The 18667-nt window shown below is 51.1% G+C and overlaps 7 protein-coding genes across 7 annotated transcripts; 3 read left to right on the top strand and 4 right to left on the bottom strand.

Annotated features, from left to right (window-relative positions):
- Nucleotides 1–172: 172 nt before the first annotated feature.
- On the top strand, nt 173–2110 carry NUU61_009709 (putative general stress response protein Whi2; the record flags this gene model as incomplete). Its single annotated transcript, XM_056660234.1, has 8 exons — nt 173–287; nt 340–456; nt 503–997; nt 1056–1092; nt 1157–1292; nt 1369–1718; nt 1773–2037; nt 2096–2110. Coding segments are annotated over 8 exons (1530 nt in total), but the record flags the coding sequence as incomplete, so codon positions are not given.
- A 669-nt stretch (nt 2111–2779) lies between these two features.
- On the top strand, nt 2780–4756 carry NUU61_009708 (putative RSC complex subunit Sfh1; the record flags this gene model as incomplete). Its single annotated transcript, XM_056660233.1, has 4 exons — nt 2780–3123; nt 3263–4438; nt 4509–4593; nt 4652–4756. 4 exons carry the CDS (start codon nt 2780–2782, stop codon nt 4754–4756), a joined length of 1710 nt encoding a protein of 569 aa, XP_056506731.1.
- A 1033-nt stretch (nt 4757–5789) lies between these two features.
- NUU61_009707 (uncharacterized protein) lies at nt 5790–6534 on the bottom strand (the record flags this gene model as incomplete). Its single annotated transcript, XM_056660232.1, has 2 exons — nt 5790–5825; nt 5923–6534. The coding sequence occupies 2 exons, from the start codon at nt 6532–6534 to the stop codon at nt 5790–5792; spliced, it is 648 nt and encodes a 215-aa protein (XP_056506730.1).
- Nucleotides 6535–7062: 528 nt separating this feature from the next.
- pex20 lies at nt 7063–8264 on the bottom strand (the record flags this gene model as incomplete). Its single annotated transcript, XM_056660231.1, has 3 exons — nt 7063–7203; nt 7308–8093; nt 8151–8264. The coding sequence occupies 3 exons, from the start codon at nt 8262–8264 to the stop codon at nt 7063–7065; spliced, it is 1041 nt and encodes a 346-aa protein (XP_056506729.1).
- Nucleotides 8265–8622: 358 nt separating this feature from the next.
- On the top strand, nt 8623–9893 carry sec13 (GTPase-activating protein SEC13; the record flags this gene model as incomplete). The annotated part of the gene is made up of 6 exons (XM_056660230.1): nt 8623–8625; nt 8687–8731; nt 8808–8923; nt 8994–9024; nt 9089–9498; nt 9569–9893. 6 exons carry the CDS (start codon nt 8623–8625, stop codon nt 9891–9893), a joined length of 930 nt encoding a protein of 309 aa, XP_056506728.1.
- Nucleotides 9894–10251: 358 nt separating this feature from the next.
- On the bottom strand, nt 10252–11817 carry NUU61_009704 (uncharacterized protein; the record flags this gene model as incomplete). The annotated part of the gene is made up of 5 exons (XM_056660229.1): nt 10252–10641; nt 10720–10814; nt 10901–11207; nt 11271–11690; nt 11749–11817. 5 exons carry the CDS (start codon nt 11815–11817, stop codon nt 10252–10254), a joined length of 1281 nt encoding a protein of 426 aa, XP_056506727.1.
- Nucleotides 11818–12751: 934 nt separating this feature from the next.
- On the bottom strand, nt 12752–17388 carry NUU61_009703 (Major facilitator superfamily domain general substrate transporter; the record flags this gene model as incomplete). The annotated part of the gene is made up of 12 exons (XM_056660228.1): nt 12752–13892; nt 13962–14258; nt 14338–14542; nt 14605–14642; nt 14733–15080; nt 15142–15610; nt 15670–15756; nt 15805–15978; nt 16038–16341; nt 16410–16490; nt 16547–17272; nt 17326–17388. The coding sequence occupies 12 exons, from the start codon at nt 17386–17388 to the stop codon at nt 12752–12754; spliced, it is 3933 nt and encodes a 1310-aa protein (XP_056506726.1).
- Between the last annotated feature and the right edge of the window lie 1279 nt (nt 17389–18667).

Here is an 18667-nt window from a genome sequence, read left to right as displayed (position 1 = left end):
CTCTAAGTAGTGCAGTATGGTACCAATCCAGGTATTCTTCCTTGGACTCTCCTGGGCTCCCATGGCCTTTCTAGTAATTTCCTTAGCATTCGAGCCTATTCCTGTTCATACAAGAAAAAACATGAAACAAATATCTAGCAATGTTGTAATTGTGCAGCACATCATCTGTAAAATGCGGAGTTGTGACGGACTAAACGTGATGGCTTTAGCGCGGTTTCCTGACCTTCTAAGCGCTGGCATCTTCTCCTTGACCACCGAGCCACCGCCAGCTCCGATCTTGGGATTCTGTTCGCTTTTGGTCTACTAACTAGAGCTATTGATATATTGGTCTATTTGCAGACCTTGTGCACGAGGGATTTGGACTTCTGATCGACAACCTCAGGACTCAGCGACAGGACGACGCAGCGACACGGCTCTTCAGATCGAATCGCATCGCCCCTCGCGACACTTTAGTCGGTCCACTTTGATCGCTCTCCTCGACTTGAAAGATCCTCCAGCACAGTGTCGGGCGACAGGCACCGATTCCTCTCATTAACCACGGCGCGACCGTCCCAGTCGAACGACTCCCTCGAGGAGGACGACTACTACACAGCACCCCCGCCGCACTCTCCATCAGAGGCCTCTGCGTCCAATTCCTCTGTCGGCCCACCTCCCTTCTCCTCACTCTTTTTTGCCGCATCCGAGTCCAGTCCACCCGAACCCTTCGCCGAGTCTGGGCCTGCTTCACTCCCAGCCTTCGCGCCTCCGCCACCTGTCGAGGAGCCACTCGACCCGGCCCCTTCGTCGTCGGTTGTCACAGACACAAAAGCTTCCTTCGCGGAACCAAAGGGTGACGGCCTCGGGAAGAGTGCCGACGACGGGGAACCGCCGCCGCCGTACACAGAAGGCTACAGCCCCCTTGAGTCGTTCACGTACGTGATGGCTGCGGCAGGAGGTGCCTCGAGTATCATCACCCAGGTGCAGCAGACGGGAGGGCCACCGATCAATACGTTGGGAGGTACGTGACCTATAAACCTTGAAACGATGATTCTGGCGCTGACCTATTTCGCGCGTAGATATCGGCGGAGATGAACAAATTACTCTCGATCTCCGGTATGGTTGCTTGTTTGTTCATAGTTTTCCCTTGTGATCTTGCAGGATGCTAACTAGAGTCTAGTGGTATTCGGTTTACGCTATCCCGAGATGAGTTGTTAACACTACCGGAATTCGTCCTTCTGTCTCTCTTCCCGAACGGGCTCCTCCCCGATGGACATATGGGTGGCTTCCATGAAGGGGACATCTATCCTGTTGATGTACGTGTGAAATACCAGGCCCTTCTGCTTGGCTATGCTCCATGTCGGTTGAATTCCTCTAACAGTAATTGTTCAGTATGACCCCGCAGCCTTGCAATACATGCTAGAATTCTTCCGCTCGGTTGCTCAATCCATCCCATCCTCGACGCCTTCTGCTTCGACGTCGCCAGAGGCAGACTTGCCCGACACAATGCATGGTTCTGCGCGCGATATGCTCCAAGACCGAGCCGGCATCATTGTCCTGCGAGAAGATCTCGACTTCTATGTCATTCCACCCCGGTCTGATATTGGGCATGAAGAGATGCTAGAAGTCAAACGAGCTGCAGGCAGAACGCTGTTGAAGCAGGACGGGATCTTTTCAGGGTTGAGAAAAAGCGAGGAAGTCGGGTCCACGGAGCAGCACCTGATTGAGATGCTGACTGCTGGGTGAGTTTATGCATAAGGTTCCTTCCTACAACACACCACTGATCGTTGGAGTAGAGGATTTGATCGCGAGGACAAATGGGGGCACCGAGCTCCAGAACCCAACAAGGCAGTGATTTGCAGCCTTGGTCTGGCCAAGTTGCGCACCGATATTCGGGGTGACCTGTCCAACAATAACGCTGTCGGCATGGCCCAAAAGCTTCTTCTGTTTTGGCGAAAGCCCGCTCGACGATGCTGGTGGGAGGGCATCGATCTGGATGGCGTTGACGGCGTCGATGGCAAGATCAAGATCTGGATTCGGCGAGTCTGGACGCTGGAAATGGTGAGACTCCTTACTTCTCTGAAGCTTTAAATTGGAAACTATGTACTGACTTCTGCAGAGTGTGATCGGCCTGCGGTAATCCTACAATCACCAACTTTCTTTTCCCTGCATTTTTATCCATACCAACCCCCGCTTTGTTCTACCAAGTTTCTCAATATGTTGCGAGCTTTCATTTCCAGGCTGCCTGTGGTGTAAATTTCATTTTTATCTTTCTTTTACCCAACAGAAGGCGTTTTTAGCAGTTTGGTGTCCATTACCTCTTCTCCGTGTGATTTCGACTAGGAGTTCGCCTTTCTAATTTACAATGGTTGTACTTTGGTTGAATCCTGAATATAAGCCCTTCAATCAAATTCTCGTTGGCTCTTTTATGTCATCAGTATCACAATCTCCGTAAGATCTGGTCAATAAATGCGTCATAAAGCCTGTCGAGTTGTATACATCCACCGATGGCTTGGCGTCAGTCACGTGCCCGTGGAATGGGCCTTGAGAAAACGCGACGGTACAATCCAGTCGATGCCTTCAACTCAGCTGTTGCAATCCTCAATTCATCTGGTTTTTGGTATTTTGAGGAGAACTCAGATCCTAATTTCAACTGCCAATCCCACTTGGCCTGCTTGGCCCTTTCCCATCCTGCGAATCCCAGTGATCAACCCTTCGAAAGTCGATCAACAATTGCGGGCTCTTGCCGATTCTAACCTAAGCCCCCACAGGGGAAGGTTCTCGTGGGATTAAAGCGCCAGCCATGTCTCCTGTGCGAGGCTATATCACATCTTACCCTTCGCGCATGCGCCAATATGGGAACGCGTTGCTCACTCCCGTCGCCCCTCCGGCGCAGACCGGCCCGACTCCACGGACGACGAAGCGTGGAACCACAGCCATCAACTACGCCGAGGATGGCTTCGATGATGATGATTTCGAGGAGAGCGATGGTCCCCGGCGACCGACAGGGTTGAGGAGTCTCCGGCGCGAAGACTCAACCACCGAGAAATTGCCCTTGGCGGAGAAACTTGGGAAAGAAGCGCATGCGCCGGTGGAAGTTCAAGGGGTGTTTCGCGAATGGATGATAAAAAGGATGCTACGACCTGCGTATGTTCTTTTTTTTTTTGGACATTTCTTCCATCGTACAACTTTTTTCTTGCTGTGTTTTTCTGTTTCGCACGTTAGACGGCGCAAAGCCTTTCCTTCGTTTCCTCGGTTCTCTGGCTCACACTTACGGCGCTATCAGGTGTGCGGATCAACTACAGATTCAAGCGCAGCTTCCTTTGACCCTCGTTCCCATCCGAATCGACGTCGAAGTTCCTTCCCACCAACCCCTCGAGCCATTTCCTGTGCCGCGCACCGCAGTCGATCCCGGCATCACCTCGGCACTTCCTGCGTACCGCAGGCCTGAGCCGCTGCCCCCATTTCGCATCAAGGACACCTTCCTGTGGAATCTGCATGAGGCGCTTGCGACCCCAGAAGAATTCGCCATCGGATTTGTCCGTGACCTCGACCTCCCCAATCCGCAGGCGACAACAATGACGATCAGCAATCAAATCCGACAACAACTAGAGGAGTACGCTGGCGTGGCGTTGCATCCCCTCTTCCAGAACACACAGACGACGACCCTCACAAGTGTTCCTCCGCAAACTGAGCCGTCCCGAGACACATCCATGACCCCTGCCAATGCCGCAACTCCCAGTAGCCAGGCCAATGGGACAACAGTGACAGTGACGAAGGAAGCATTTGTCAATGACAGCATCCTGAATCCAGATGATGCGTACCGGTGTCTGATCAATCTCAACATTAACCTGCAAAACAAGCTCTATACTGATAAATTTGAGTGGTCACTGCTTCATCCTCCTGGTATGGCAGAGGATTTCGCAAAGATCACCTGCGCTGACCTCAGTCTCGGTGGGGAATGGGTCAGCGCAATTGCCCATGGCATTTACGAGGCAGTCTTGAAACTCAAGAAGGAAGTTTGCGAAAGCGGTGGGCTCATGAGCGGAATCAACGGCTACGGCAATGAAATTGATAACCAAGCCGTACATGGCATGGAGGCCGGTTGGCGGTACGACCCGGAGACCCTCGGTGATGAGTGGGACCCGAAGGTCGAAACGTTGTCCAAGGAAGAGATTGAGAGACGAGAAGGCGATCGTGAGCGACAGATCCGACGCTTGCGCCGAGAAACAGCGCGGTTTTCTTCCACGGCGGGCATCACACCGGACGTATCAAGGCAGAGCAGTGGATATTTCGATGTCGACAGCGAGACCCCGCTTGGCCGAGGAGAGAGGAATAAGCGGAAGCGCCGATTCCGTAGCTTGAGCCCTCTGGGCCGTGGAGGCACTCCTGGTGGCCGGGGTACTCCGGAAACGGGCTCGGGCGCTGGATACGGTGGTGGAGGAGGCACGCTTTCTGAGTGGTATGCTCCCCGGAGGAATGGATAATTGCAGGAGTCTTTTGCTAATATTTGATTTCTTCGCAATCTGCAGGGAACGACAAAGCTGGAGATGCAGCAATTGCATGGTCTGGGGTACTGCAGTCTGGGCTGTACGCGACGGCCCTGAAGGCCCACGGGTAAGATGATCTATCCCCATGGTTGTAATGGTTGCCTCTGACTGTTGATCTTCTCCAGACACTCTGCCACAACTGTGGTCTGCTCTATGAACGTGACAAGGTCGCACCTGCGTGGTCCAAGGACCTTCATCGCCACGATATTCCAGTTGGCCGGTTTGGCTAAACTCGTCCCCCTTTCAATTTACTTCTACCTGATCGGCCATGGTCTTCGCCTTATCTTCGTCTGTGTGTTTTTCCGGCCTGTAATCCGCACCGTCACATCGCTCAACCCACTGCCCTATGCCAGACGACTTAATTGCTGTCTGGATGTGGACTCTGCATCATCGATAATCAAACCACCTTGTTTTCTCCAGGCCGTGGATATGTTCTTTTGCAGGCAATCTTCTTCTGTTCCTTTTAATGGGTTCCCCAGTGTACCATTTTTTTTTTCTCGGGGGAACTGACGCGAGCATAACACTACACTATCTCATCACAAGAGGCGTAGTAGGTATGCAAGGAAACCTTGAAAATTGCACGGATCTGTCGATTGAATATCGCCTATCTAGGGTTGAGGTTCCACCTTTTCTTATTCTCATGTTTTTCATCCTACTTCCTTCTCCTAGAAGGTGGCGGTTGGATCCTGGACTACTTTATTCTTTGTCTTTCTTACACTGCTGAAGGGATAAATGGGGCTGGCGTGGCGATGGCTTCGACTTGTTTTTTTCTTAGTTCATGTATGAATATGAATGTGTGGGCTTATTTCTCTTTGTCTTTGACTAAGGGCTTGTCTTGTCTAGTCATTCTAGTATGCTTGGTACATGCCGTAAGAAATTATGTTGAAACTTTATTCTTTTATTCTCTTATTCTGCGTAGAATTCTACAAGTATCTCTATCTGTGGCGGAATTTTTGGGTATTGCAAACTATCCCAGCTGATATAGTCGAAGTTTTCAGGTGACTACCATGACAGCAGGATAAACGCAAAAACGCTCATTCCATAAAATCCCAGACCTCGTCCTTGCAGCCATCTAAGTGTTTTAGATCTTCGATGTAGCTCCAAATCGAGTGTACGGTTTTACAAAGCTTGGGTCAACTCGAGAGAAGCATGAAATGTACAGGGGTGTCATGACCCATTGGGCACTATTTGAAAAAACAAAACAAAACAAAACAAGATCGTCATCTCGGCGGTTCATCATTCCCCCTCCTCCTTCCCTATCCCTCAATTTCCATCTCCCTTCAGCTGTATCGCCGGCGTCTAGCCGGGGGAGGGCTGCTCGGAGGCTCCTAAATGGAAACCAGAAAAGGTCAGAAAAGATACTTTCAAACAACCCCGTTAGAACAAAGAGATGTACCGAACTAGCCCGGCGCTTGCGAGCCTCCTTCGGAACAGGAGGCTGTTCGGGGGCCTTGAAGGCCTGGCGGCGGGGCGTCGAGCTGCCCATGGTAATGACATTGTCGTTTCCGGAGACCCGAACGCCAGCATTGACGACAATGGAAATTGGTCGGCCGCGACCCCCATCAGCGCTGAGACCACCGGCCTGGTTCAGCGCGGCGATGATGAGGATCGCCATATGGGTGAGCTTGGCCTGGCGCAGGCTCTGCGCCGGCCGCGGGGAGGAAGAAGAAGAGGAGGAGGAAGAGGCGGAGGAAGCGGTGGTGGTCGGGGTCGTGGTGTCGTCGGCATGGCTGCTGGTGGGCATCGTCGGAGAACCAGCTCCGGACGGCAGCACCACCGTGTTGCGGTTGCCGTTGATGATGATGGCGGTGTCCAAGGTGATGGTGATGGGGGCGGGCTCCCCATCCTCGTCCGACCGGCGGATGTCACGGTACTCGGTGGCCATAGACATTTCACTCATGGCGGCGGGGGGTGGAACGGACGAGTATGGAGGAGGAGCATTGCGGTTGGCGCGTTCCCTTGAGATCTTAAGTAGAAGGTGCCGCAAGGCATCCGAGGATGAGCGCATGGTGAATAGTAAATGAATATAGAATAGGCTCAATCAGAGTTGAAGGTGAGTTCAATCAGAATCGAAAATGAGTTCAATCAAAGTTGAATGGGAGAGATGAAGCTATTGATATGGCTATTGAAAGTGAGGAAAACATGAATATGGGGAGGGAAGGAAAGGGAAAGCTATTTGTATTGAGGCCAACAATCATAAACAATCGGACGCCCACGTCAATCGGTCATTGAGTGAATAGCGGGATGCGGCAGGCTCAATAGGCTGCTGCTATTGTTCGGGGCTCAGTATGGTCACGTGCGCATATTGTTCGTCGCTGACTCATTCGGGCTTGATTGGTGCCTTAGATGCCATTGGTGCCTGAACAATCGGTCTAGGACACTGACGCTGGTCCTCGGTCGTGCAGCTGTGTCCACCCTTCGTACAATGCATTGGTGTCACCATGAATTAATGGGCTGCCTCCCCGGTCGTTCTGGTCTTCTTCGGTAGTCCTGCTAATTTCGGCCACATCCCCTTGAGCAGTGGACGCCAATCGAGTCAGGTTCTATGCGGTTCTTCACTGGTTGAGGGACTCGTGGCATGGGGCCGAGGCTCCTTACTGCTAGCTGGGACGGCAGAGTCGGGTGAATGCGGCTGGCCTGGGTAATATCGCCCGCCGGGATGAAGAGACTGCGCTGTCTGCGCGGACAGATTAGCACGCACAGGATCCAGCATCGATCGACAATAGTATACCGGCATTTCTGTCGCGCTCGACATCCAAACCGTCACGGGTTGGTACTGACTTCGCGAAACTCTTCCCCTTCCACCTCTACCTCGCGGTCTCGGATTCGCCGCATCAGTGCGAGGAAATTGCTTTGCTGGAATTTCTGGCTTTGGTTGTTACTGACACTATTGAGAAGCTGCCCTGCCGTGCGAGCGAGTTCGTCCGCATCGTGGCCCCGTTCATGCTCGTTCTGTTTATCTGTCGCGGGAATGTTGTCCGATCCAATTCGAATTTCCTCACGGACCGTGGCGTGGGACTCGTTTATTTCGTCAAAGCTTTGCTGTAGCTCCTCTTGTGTTGCATGTTCGGCTCCCTGCAGCTCCATATCCGCTCGTGCCTGTTCAAACGCTGCCTCGAATGCCGACTCATCAAACCGCTCCATCGGCGCCTGTGCCTCGGGTCGCGATTCAAGTGGGGTATGCATCGCGTTCATCGAGAAATGCATTGGGTAGTTGGGCGCAAAAGCTGGTTGGAATCCGCGGTTCATTGTAGGGTGGGCCGCTTGAACGTGATGCGCGGGGGCAGGTTGATGGCTCAGGAATTCCTTCTGCCATCCTCCATGGGCCACTGGGGCCATGGACGGTCCTGGCGATTGAGATACAGGGTGTGAGGGCCCTGAAATCTGCAAGTTTTGAAAGTCCGACGCCCAGTCGGCGTTACCCGGATGGTGAGCAGGCAACTGAGCTGGTGCTCCAAACTGAGCAGGGTGTTGGAAATCGGGTGCGGCGGGGCCATCGATACTGGCCTCGAATGCAGCAAATTCTGGGTCCAGGATCCCATCTCGGGGACTTTGCGAACGGAAACCCTAAAGCCATGGATTTAGTACATAGAGAGTTCGTCTGATGTCAACACCATCACTCACCTGGGCCGGCGATTGTCGCGTAATTAGCCGGTCTTGTTGAAGAGTCCGATCCACTGACGCATGCTTCTGGAAGTTTTGCAGCGCGTTGGACGGGCCGCATAGAGCATCCCCCATGGTGTCTCGGAAGAATCAGGATACAACAAGGCAGAAGGTTCGACAAATGAGGTATCGACGCAAACTACCGCGCATTTCAATAGAACCAAGAAAACCAGGGAGCAAAGAACAGAACTTCAGAACCAGAAACTTAGGAGCAATTAAAGATGATGATGGCGATGTCCGAGCGTGGGGTTGCCAACAGACCGAGGCATGTCACCTGAGTCCCGTGACCCTGAGTCAGCAGGCGATAAGATAGCTGAACGGGCCAGTTGTTTGGGCACAGGAGACCCTCGAGCTTCACCCCCACAGTCCTGGTCTTTCTTGTTCTCCCGCGCCCCCTTGTTCTTCTTATATTTGTCGCAGCGGTCTCGACACAATGGTATGGGTTATGCAATTGAAGATTCCCCAATTGCCTCCACTGACATCTCCAAAACTCTTAGGCGGCCGCTCAGGTGATCTCGAACTCGGGGCACGATGACATGATTGTACGTTCTGGTCCTTGCTTCAATTCGCAGTAAAATTCTCCTCATCAAGACTAACCAAGTATTTGTCTCAATCCAGCACGATGCCGGCCTGGATTACTATGGCCGGCGATTGGCCACATGCTCGTCCGATAAAACGATAAAGATCTTTGAGATTGAAGGGGAATCCCACCGCCTGGTAGAGACGCTGAAGGGGTGAGCGAGCCCCTGCTGGAGCACTGCTGGAAGATGATCTGGTCATTAACTCGGAGATGAAATCATGTAGCCACGAGGGCGCAGTGTGGTGCGTCGCATGGGTGAGTAATAACCCGAACATCGCGTGCGAACTGGCTGGTCTTGCAGTGATTTTGACATTTTCAGGCACACCCGAAATTCGGCACAATCCTGGCTTCCTCATCGTACGACGGCAAGGTCTTGATCTGGCGCGAGCAGCCCCAGAATGCGACCTCCCCCGCCGGCGGCAGCACATGGACCAAGGTTTTTGATTTCTCCCTCCACACGGCCTCGGTCAACATGGTCTCGTGGGCACCCCATGAGAGCGGATGCCTCTTGGCCTGCGCCTCGTCCGACGGACTTGTCAGTGTCCTTGAGTTCCGCGACAACAACTGGACCCACCAGACCTTCCATGCCCACGGAATGGGTGTCAACTCGATTAGCTGGGCCCCCGCTGCCTTTGCCGGTAGCCTGATCAGCTCCAACCCTGGGCCAGGCCAGCAGAGGCGGTTTGTGACCGGTGGCAGTGATAACTTGGTCAAGATCTGGGACTATGAGTATGTTTTGCCTTCTTTTCTAACTCCGTGTGTTGCAACTTGCCGAAACTGACCTTTGCTATGCTTGCAGCTCGGATTCCAAGTCGTACAACCCGACTCAAACCCTAGAGGGCCACTCGGACTGGGTGCGGGATGTGGCCTGGTCGCCGAGTATTCTCTCCAAATCCTACATTGCGTCTGCGTCACAGGATAAGACTGTGCGCATCTGGACCTCGGATGCCTCGAACCCGGGACAGTGGTCCAGCCAAACACTTGAGTTTGATACCGTCCTGTGGCGGGTGAGCTGGAGCTTGAGCGGCAACATCTTGGCTGTGAGTGGTGGTGACAACAAGGTCAGCTTGTGGAAGGAGAACCTTAAGGGACAGTGGGAGAAAGTGAAGGACATCGAGGAGTAGAGGCTATGCCAACTTTTTTATTATTTTTGTTCCCTGTCATCTCTTCCCCTTGATCACCTCAACCTCCGCAAACATCTTGCTTATTGCTAGCAACGCCGATCCAACCTTGACTTCATTTTCCCTCGAAATTCCTCGGGGGTCCAGCATATGGCTTGTAGCAACGAAGTTGAAATAAAAGCAGCATGCGTCGACGGGTTTGCAATGAATGATCAACCGATTGCGAAAAAAAAAAAAAAAAAAAAAAAAAAACACAAGAAAAGAAAAACCAACCCCAAGTAGAGCATGGATTGACTGTGTCACAACGGGTTGGCAACGGATTGGTAACGGGTTTATGACTGATTGTGAGTGCAGGTCGCTCTCACACACCCCAAAAGATCACAGGCCCTCGGGCACTGGTCTCCCTCAGGTCTACCCACCGGCCCAGCATAACATTCCCTCCAGGAATTACCACAGCCTCATAGCCATGGATCCAAAGAAGGTTCTCCTCTTCGATGTACCCATCGTCTGTCACCTGCTCATAGATAACAAAGCAGATGCGTGTCCAGCCCGAAAATCCCCCGTGTGGAACATCCATGGGTTCAATGAACCCGACTACCGAGTTTGGATGCTCATCGGCATCCCCTCCGAAGGTCTTTTGTTTGCCTTTGAAATAGGACCGCTTGGCCTGAGGACCTCCAACCTGGGGGATGATATCGTTGAACGGGCTCGGCCAAAATGGCTGGGCTGGGCATGGGTCAATTTCCATGGTCTAAAGAAGACATTAGATTAGATTAGATGGACTTGTAGAGAAGACTCGGTCAAAGTAGGCGCTCATGCTGCTACTTACCATGGGGTCAACTTGGTCCATGTGTGAGAGAAGATCGGCACAGCTCTGGCGACGCTCGAGATCTTCAACCATGGTGGGGATGGGGTGGATGCATGCTGTAGTTCGAATCCAGGTCAGAGCTCTTTTGCAAAAGAAAGGAAAGAGAGGAGAAGAGAAGAAACCCTAAAAGGTTCTGACTTACACCAGTATCCCAACCAAGAGGTCCCCAGAATCACCTCATCTGTCGCGTTGGCGTTTGGCGCCTTGGGCATGAGATCCTGTGGAAGCAAGCTGAAAGACTCGTGGAATGTGATTTCATGAGGGCTCAGCAGATGATGCTGCCAGAAGTTGCGCATGTGCAGTAGGGTGGTAAGACTGAGCCTCTTGTGTCCAAATAGCGGGCGACCATCAGGTCTGTTGTAAAACGAATAAACTATGCCGATGTCATAATCGGTCCGAAGGCAGCCCTGTCCCGATATCGAGGGATCCAGAGCCAAAGCTGTCAGGCACTATGGATGAGATAAAATAGTTGGTTAGACTTTGGTCTCATTCTTCGCGCGGAGTTTACTTACCACTTGAAGAGCACAGAAAACCTGCGAGTGCGAACCCTCCTTTGCTGGAGCTTTCAGGAAGCTCTTCATGGCAGGAGCATTGCAGATTTTCTCGTAAGTCTTAGAGACACCACCAGGGCTCGGAGGAAGGGTTAAGAATTCCACCAACATTCCCTGGATGACCCTCATCCACAAATTCTTCTGCCCATTGTGTGCTTTTTTGGAGTCAATCCTCTGGGGAAGGACGATAGCTCGGATCTGATACTCCATCTTCAGCTCTCCGGGGCTGTGGCCGTGAGGTGCATCGTACTGGTTCTGGAAACGACGGTGCCAGATACCCGAGTTGGGAGAGAAGACACGCTCCCAGATCTCTCTGCAGGTCAAGGAGAAGCTCAAGATATCTCTGTCCGTTGAAAGAATGCATGCGATCTCTTGGAGAATCTATGGTTTCTTCAGTTAGCTACATCGTCTTATCAACTTCAGGTAAGAAACAACTTACCTCATTAGGGAGCTTCAACAGTCGATGGGATGTCTTCGTGGAGCCTTTGAGGCTCATGTCTTTGGCCATGACTGGTTGGAATGCGGTAGGTGTCTCGTGCAAGAGTTGTGAAAAGAGTATATAAGTGGAGTGGCTGGGGTGGGAATGAAAGTGGGAAGAGTGAGAACGCCCGTGTCTGAGGTGTAGAGAGATTGATACCGGGAACCTTTTCGGACAACAGTTGTTAGAGCTTAAGTGCTTGAGGAGGAGGTAGAATTTCAAGGTTGTTTGCCGAGGGTAGTTTTCCATAAAAGTGCTGTAGAAGTTAAGTAAGAAGCCTGAGATGTAGAAAGAGTTATACCCACAGTCTGTTAGAGTATGAGTGTAAAGTCGATGTTAGTTTTTTTTTTTTTTTTTTGTTGATTGTCAAAGTACCATAGAAGATGATTAAGAAATGCTTCAGTCTAAGGTATAGAGATATTTATACTTAGAACTCTTTCCAAATAAAGACTGTTAAGTTTAAGTGCTTGAGATTCAGGTTGATTTTCAGTAGAAGTATCGTGGAAGGGCAGAAGATACACATGCTTGAGCCTGAGATACGGAGATGTTTGTGCCTAAAGCCCTCTCGGACGAAAAATGTTAGGAAATGGATGTGAGGTTGGGGTTGATTTTCAATAAACGCACTATAGAAGAGCACGAACAAAATAGTTTGAAACAACTTTTATAAAGTAGGATGATTGTTCTGTTTAGCGTCCCGGGAGGCCCTGGCGAGGGCCTGAGCCTCAGACCCCTTCTCGAAGTATGAGAACATGCTAAGCTCGGAATAATTGACAGGTATTCAGGGGCATGGTCCTCCCAGAGAGCAGCTTAAATTATGGCAATGCATGAACAGTTGCCCAGTCGTCTGTAGGATATAGTAGGGTGGAGGGAAAAAGCTGACCATGGCTATGATACAAGACCAAAGTAGATTGACATGCAGTGTTATAGTAACCTCGATTCGAGTAGATAGTATTCTAAATTTCCATTATTGGTGCCTCTGGACACATTGTCGTAAGCTTTCCGTGACTCCCCAACCATCTGCGAGTAGACCTTTGACTTCTTCCAATTCCAGCCCGCTCATCTCAGGGTAGATCGCCCACACTGCAACCCATCCAGCCACACAGACAATGGCATAGAGAGTAAAGGTCCACGTGGGAGAGATCCATTCCATCAGAGGCAAAAATGTCAAACCAACAATAAAATTGGAGCCCCAGTTCGTTGCCGTGGCCAAGGCAGAACCTAGTGAACGCACGTTCAGAGGGAATAGCTCGGACTGCTGCCATGGAACATTGCCGAGCCCAAATGCATAGGCTGCTGTGTAGACGATCATGCACAGCAAGATCGAAAGCGGTACAAGCGAATTGTGGGTTTTGTCAGCATCGTGGCGACTGGTTGAAGAGTGAGAATTCCAGGTGAGTTCTGACAAGGAAAACGAGAAGGCGCAGACAACCAAAGCGAGTATCATCACAGGGATCGAGTACAGCAAAATGCGTCGCCGGCCAATCTTATCAATCAGCACAAACGCAACAAGTGTGAAGACAAAGTTTGTCAAAGCCACCGAGAGAGCTGTTAATGTTGGCGAGGAGAACGAAAGCACCTTGAAGATAGTAGCAGAGAAATACATCAGGCTATTGAATCCACACAATTGCTGCAGCCCCTGAAGCATCACTGCTATTGTCAGTGCTCTCCGATTGCCATGATCATGGAATAGGTCTTGGGCGCGCTGGGTGGCATCATGTAACCACTGAAACTTGGTGCCCGAGGATATAGCCTGCCTCGACAACAATACCTCTTGGGAAATCTCCCCTCGAATATCACACATAACTTGCTCCACGACTTGATTACACCCAGGACACTCTTGGTAAATCCGAGTCAGAACTGTCTTTGCGCGGGCATCGAATCCAGCCTGGATGAGCCACCGCGGAGTTTCTGGCAGAGCCGTGAGAGTGGCAAACTGCAGAAAGGCCGGCAGTGCCCCGAGACCCACGATCCATCGCCAGCCTCCGGATGCATGAGAAAATAGCCAGCCGACAATGTATGCCACAACTTGGCCGCCTGTAATGAGAAGGCACATGATGGTGACAAGCCTGCCTCTTGCATGCGATGGGGCCAACTCAGATATATACCTATCGAAGAGCGAGTGGATCAGCCATTTTCTTATCTGTATCCTCCAGGCCTTGACGAGGATGACCTACAATGGAGTTACTGCGCTTGCACTGCCAACTGCAAGCCCAACAATGCTCCGCCCAGCAATCATACCCCACACATGGCTCGTAAACGCCTGGATTAATGCCCCAAGAGCAAACAGGACATCTGCACCGAGGATGACTCTCCGACGACCAAGCTTATCGGCTAAAATCCCGGTAAATGGGCTCGCAACCAAGGCGAAAAGACTAGTGCAAGACGTGATCAGGCTTTCATCGAGGGTTGTCAGGGGCCGATTCGAAAGGTCTGGGCCGACAGTGACCAGGGTGGAAGAAATGACGCCAGTACTTCAAGTCCGAAAAAAGATTGTCAGAGGCGACCGCGAGGAACGGTGGTTTCGTGGCCGGGGTCTGATCGGGGACATACTCATATCCAAACAAAAGACCACTGATGCCAGCTGAAAACGTCAGAGCCCAGATAAACCAGCCACCGGAGTACTGTCGTTCAGGCGTAGGTGTGTCGACGTTGTGATCAGGAGAGGCATGAGAAGCGAGCAATGGAGCGTGAGGACCCGAAAGGTCCTGGTCGTCACCTAATGCCATGGCATAAAGCTCGGTGGCATCGGGAGATGCTGTCGTGTGAAGTCGGGGGTTGCGATAAGTCGATAAGTCGATAAGTCGATAAGAGACCCACCGGAATGAAACTCCATACCGTCGCATGGGTTTATTGACCTGTTTTCGTTCTCATGTTTATTTGCATGCTCTTTTATGTTCATATTCGTTTTTATTTGGCTATTTGACAGTTCAAGCTCCGAATTTTACTGAGGAGCCGCGACACCGGCCGCATCAGCTTGCTCAGTGATCATCTTCTTATAGGCCTTTACGTTGCCATCGAACATGTGCACGGTGCCCTTGTCGCAGACCCAGAGACTAGTACAGACTTTCTGCAGCATGGTCACATCGTGTGATACCATCACCACGCCTCCCTCGAATCTCTGCAGCGCTTCGGAAAGCGCATCCATACCCTCGATATCCAAGTGGTTAGAGGGCTCGTCCAGAACCAGGATATGAGGGTTGGTCAGGGAGAGACAGGCAAAGGCCACACGCGATTTCTGACCTCCGGATAGAAGCTCCATCCGCTGGAGACCCGTCATGCCGGTGATACCAAACCTAAATGGGAAACAACTGAATCAGTTCTGGTTCCATGTGAAGAGATCGGAACTCGACTTACGCGCCCAAGTGACGCCGGTACTCCTCATCGGTCTTGCCGGGGTATGTTCTCGCCATAAAACTGACTGGACTAGTAGTCATATCCAAGGCGTCCACGTGGTGTTGGGCGAAGAACCCAATACGTAGTCTCGAGTTAGCCGAGATCAGACCCTTGGTCGGCTGGAGTTGGTTGGTTAACAGTTTTAGCACGGTAGTTTTACCGGCACCGTTGGGTCCAACAATGCCAATACGCGAGTCTAGCTGAACATCAAGGTCGACATCCTTGAGAAGGGGTTTGTCCGGGGTGTAGCCGAAACAAACCTCGGACATCTGGACAATAGGGGGCGAGAGCTTCTCAACTTCGGGGAACTGGAAGTGCACAACATATTCTCCCTCAGGAGCTTCAAGAACCGGCATGCGCTCCAGTTTCTTGATTCGTGACTGAGCTTCGGAGGACTTGGCGGCGTTGTATCGGAACTTGTCAATGAAAGCTGATGGGTGGCCAATATTAGTAGGGGACACAAGACGAGCAAAAGCGACAGCGACAAACCTTGCAAGTGTGCTCTTTCGGCCATTTGCTTCTCGTACTCGCGCTTCGCCATCTTCCTTCGCTCCTCCTTGGTTGCGTAAAATGCATCTACACACTATTAGCAACGCCCGCGGTTTCTATACCAGTGAAACTGACCAAAGTTGGCTCCCTTGTAGTAGTCCAGTCTCTCCGAATGTTGATGGATAATATCCGTTGCAACTTCGTTCAAGAACGCACGGTCGTGGGAGACCACCAGAACGGTGCTCGGGTATGACTGCAGGTAGTTGGATAGGAAAGTAATAGACGGGACGTCCAACATGTTCGAGGGTTCTAAGACAAATCAGCAAGGCACTCGTCATTAAAAAACCAAAGGATAGTTATTTACGTACCGTCAAGCAAAAGAAGATCTGGCTCGCAGAACAGAGCCCGTGCCAATGCCAATCTCATTCGCCATCCTCCAGAGAAAGTCCTGGTCGGGTATTGCTGTCTTTCTTGGGAGAATCCAAGACCAGCCAAAATGCTAGCCGCACGAGACTCTGCCTTGTCGGATTCCATCTCAGAGAGCTTGGAGTAAATATCACTCAGAGTGATATCCAAGCCTTCCCTTTCGTGATCCAACCTGGCAGCATCTTTTGAGGTGTCTGCCATCGAAGACCTCTCATCTTCAATGGCTTGCAAATGTTTTGTGATTTTCTGTAAAGAAAAAAATTATTATTTGTCAGCGAAGAGTTCCCGATACAATTTTTGGCAAGCGGACCAACCTCTTGTTCAGCGAGAAGATGCTTCCGCCATACATCGGCATCCAAGACAGCTTGAAGTGCCGGGGTGTCATCACCCGTGATCTAGCATGGACAGTCAGCAAATGCGAGTAGAAATAGAAATGAATTTAGATCCATACCTCTTGTTCGACGTGAAGAATCGAGATGTGGGTGGGAATAGCAATTTCTCTGCGACTCAATGCCCGTAAGAGCGTACTCTTACCGATACCATTTTGACCCACAAGACCAAAGCGACGCCCATAAGAGAGCGTAAAAGCAGCATCAGACAGAATACGTTTGCCGCTGATCGAAATGTCGATGTTGTCGAGTTTGATATCCTTGCTCTTGGATTGAGACTCGGAGCCCAGTTGAAGAGGATTGACAGCCATAAAGAACTCCTCATAGGACATTGCTTCATCCGGCTGGTTAAGCAAGCGGGAGGACTCGTAGTGGACAGTCTTCATCTGCTTCTTCTCCTGCTTGGCGCGAATCTTGCGTTCAGCCTTTTCAAGTTTCTTTCGATCCACACGCGATTCGACCTTTCTAGCATTGGCAGACTCCAAGTCCACGTTGCCTCCAGTCAATCCCAAAGTGGAGGACATATTCCGTTGGGAGCCAACACTGATCGCCTGGTCCAGCTTTTTGGCCGTGAAGGGCATCTGCCTTCGCTCCGGATCGACACCATCTGAGGAGCTCAGTCCGGTAATGAACTTTTCGACGAGGTTGCCAATCGCCTCTTGGTTCTGAGGGGAGAAATCCCCAGAAGCAGAGACCAGCAGTTCCGTCACCGTTTCGGCGGCTTCCGCTAACGGGGACTGAGCATTGGCATCCTCCACATAAAGATTTGAGGCATGTGTCAGGTAGCCCTACGACAATCGTCAATTTCTACCCAAGACGATCCGCGATGTGGGGAACATACCACCGAGTATTCGGATATAACGTGATCCAGGCCAGGGATCTGTGCCTGGATTTCCGCCTCCATGATGCCGACTCTGGAGTGATAATTGCACCAAAGAACCGAGATGCTCTGACTCGAGAATGAATTGACTGGCTCTGAGATCCCGAGGCTCGGAGGTGAAGCAGAGCGTGGCGTGTTTTTTCGAGGTGGGTTGTCGATAAGACCACGTGATATGTATATGCCCAAGGCACAACTTACAGCATTGAACATGTTCTGGTCTCTCTTTCTCTGTTTTTCAACGTTTCTCATTCTCATTTTCCCTACTGGTTGGCGGCGGAGCTCAATAATATTTTCTGGCTTTCCAGATGTATGTTGGCCTTTTGACTGATGTCCAGCCACCTATAATGACCACAGGCATCTCCAAGTCGAAGCTTCTCACATATCTTGGTTAACACCGAATCGATCCAGCTTGGTTTTGCCAAGTCAACCCTCTGAGCTAATGTCATGATCGCTAGCTTGACATGGTCGCTTCAGCTCCTGAAGCGTCGGTGAAATTGATTGACCGTCGGCAGTCAGATTTCAAATTGCATCGGGGCGTTTGCTTTTGTATGAACCTGCTGGAAACAAGCATAAGATCACCCGATTCGTTACACTGACATATAGAGATCCCATTTGTTTGGGGGCACTCGCCTTATGGGATGAGCCTTACATGGGCAAATGGCATTTTGTCCAGAAATGTCTCTCGACGATTCGAATTGATTTGAGTCACAGCCAGAGAATATGGTAGACTGGAACGACTTTGAAGGATGCGGCTTTCCAGGCTGGTATACTCCGAGGTCGCATGACTTGAAAGAACCCAACGGGCAACTGTCCACTGCAGGATGTGTCGTTGGTTATGACGAAGCGACTGTTGACTTCGAAATCCAATCGCTTTGCGAACGCTTTCTATTTTGGCAGAGCAGAAGCATTTAGAGTACAGACACACTAGGTATGGCATGCTATAACGTTTTGTCAATCCAGAAACGTTTGATTTCTCTGGCATAAATTCCTTGACGGGGGACTAGATACTGCCAGCCGGGCCAGCCGTCAACTTCCCGTCCAGGTCTCTCGCAACGCTTTTCTTCGCAAGCCACTTCAATAGCGAATTTCAAGGGCACCGGGCATTGCACGCTCTCTGCAGATATGACGCAGGTCAGACCGACGCAACGGACGTTGGCCGGTTTCAATTTGGGCGGTTGACAAAAATAGAGAAATCGAGATGGCTCAGGATTGAGCAAGCTATCATTCTGGCTTCCATGAAAGATTCATACTGGATCCGTGAGAGATGATGGTCCCCAATGAGATATTTAGACCTGAGGTAGAC

This window comes from Penicillium alfredii (genome assembly GCF_028826965.1).
Source record: "Penicillium alfredii strain IBT 34128 chromosome Unknown utg000012l_segment0_segment0, whole genome shotgun sequence".
In the NCBI taxonomy this organism is placed as follows: Eukaryota; Fungi; Ascomycota; class Eurotiomycetes; order Eurotiales; family Aspergillaceae; genus Penicillium; species Penicillium alfredii.
The sequence above is the reverse complement of the archived record's forward strand: the minus strand, read 5'-3'. Positions and strand labels throughout refer to the sequence as shown.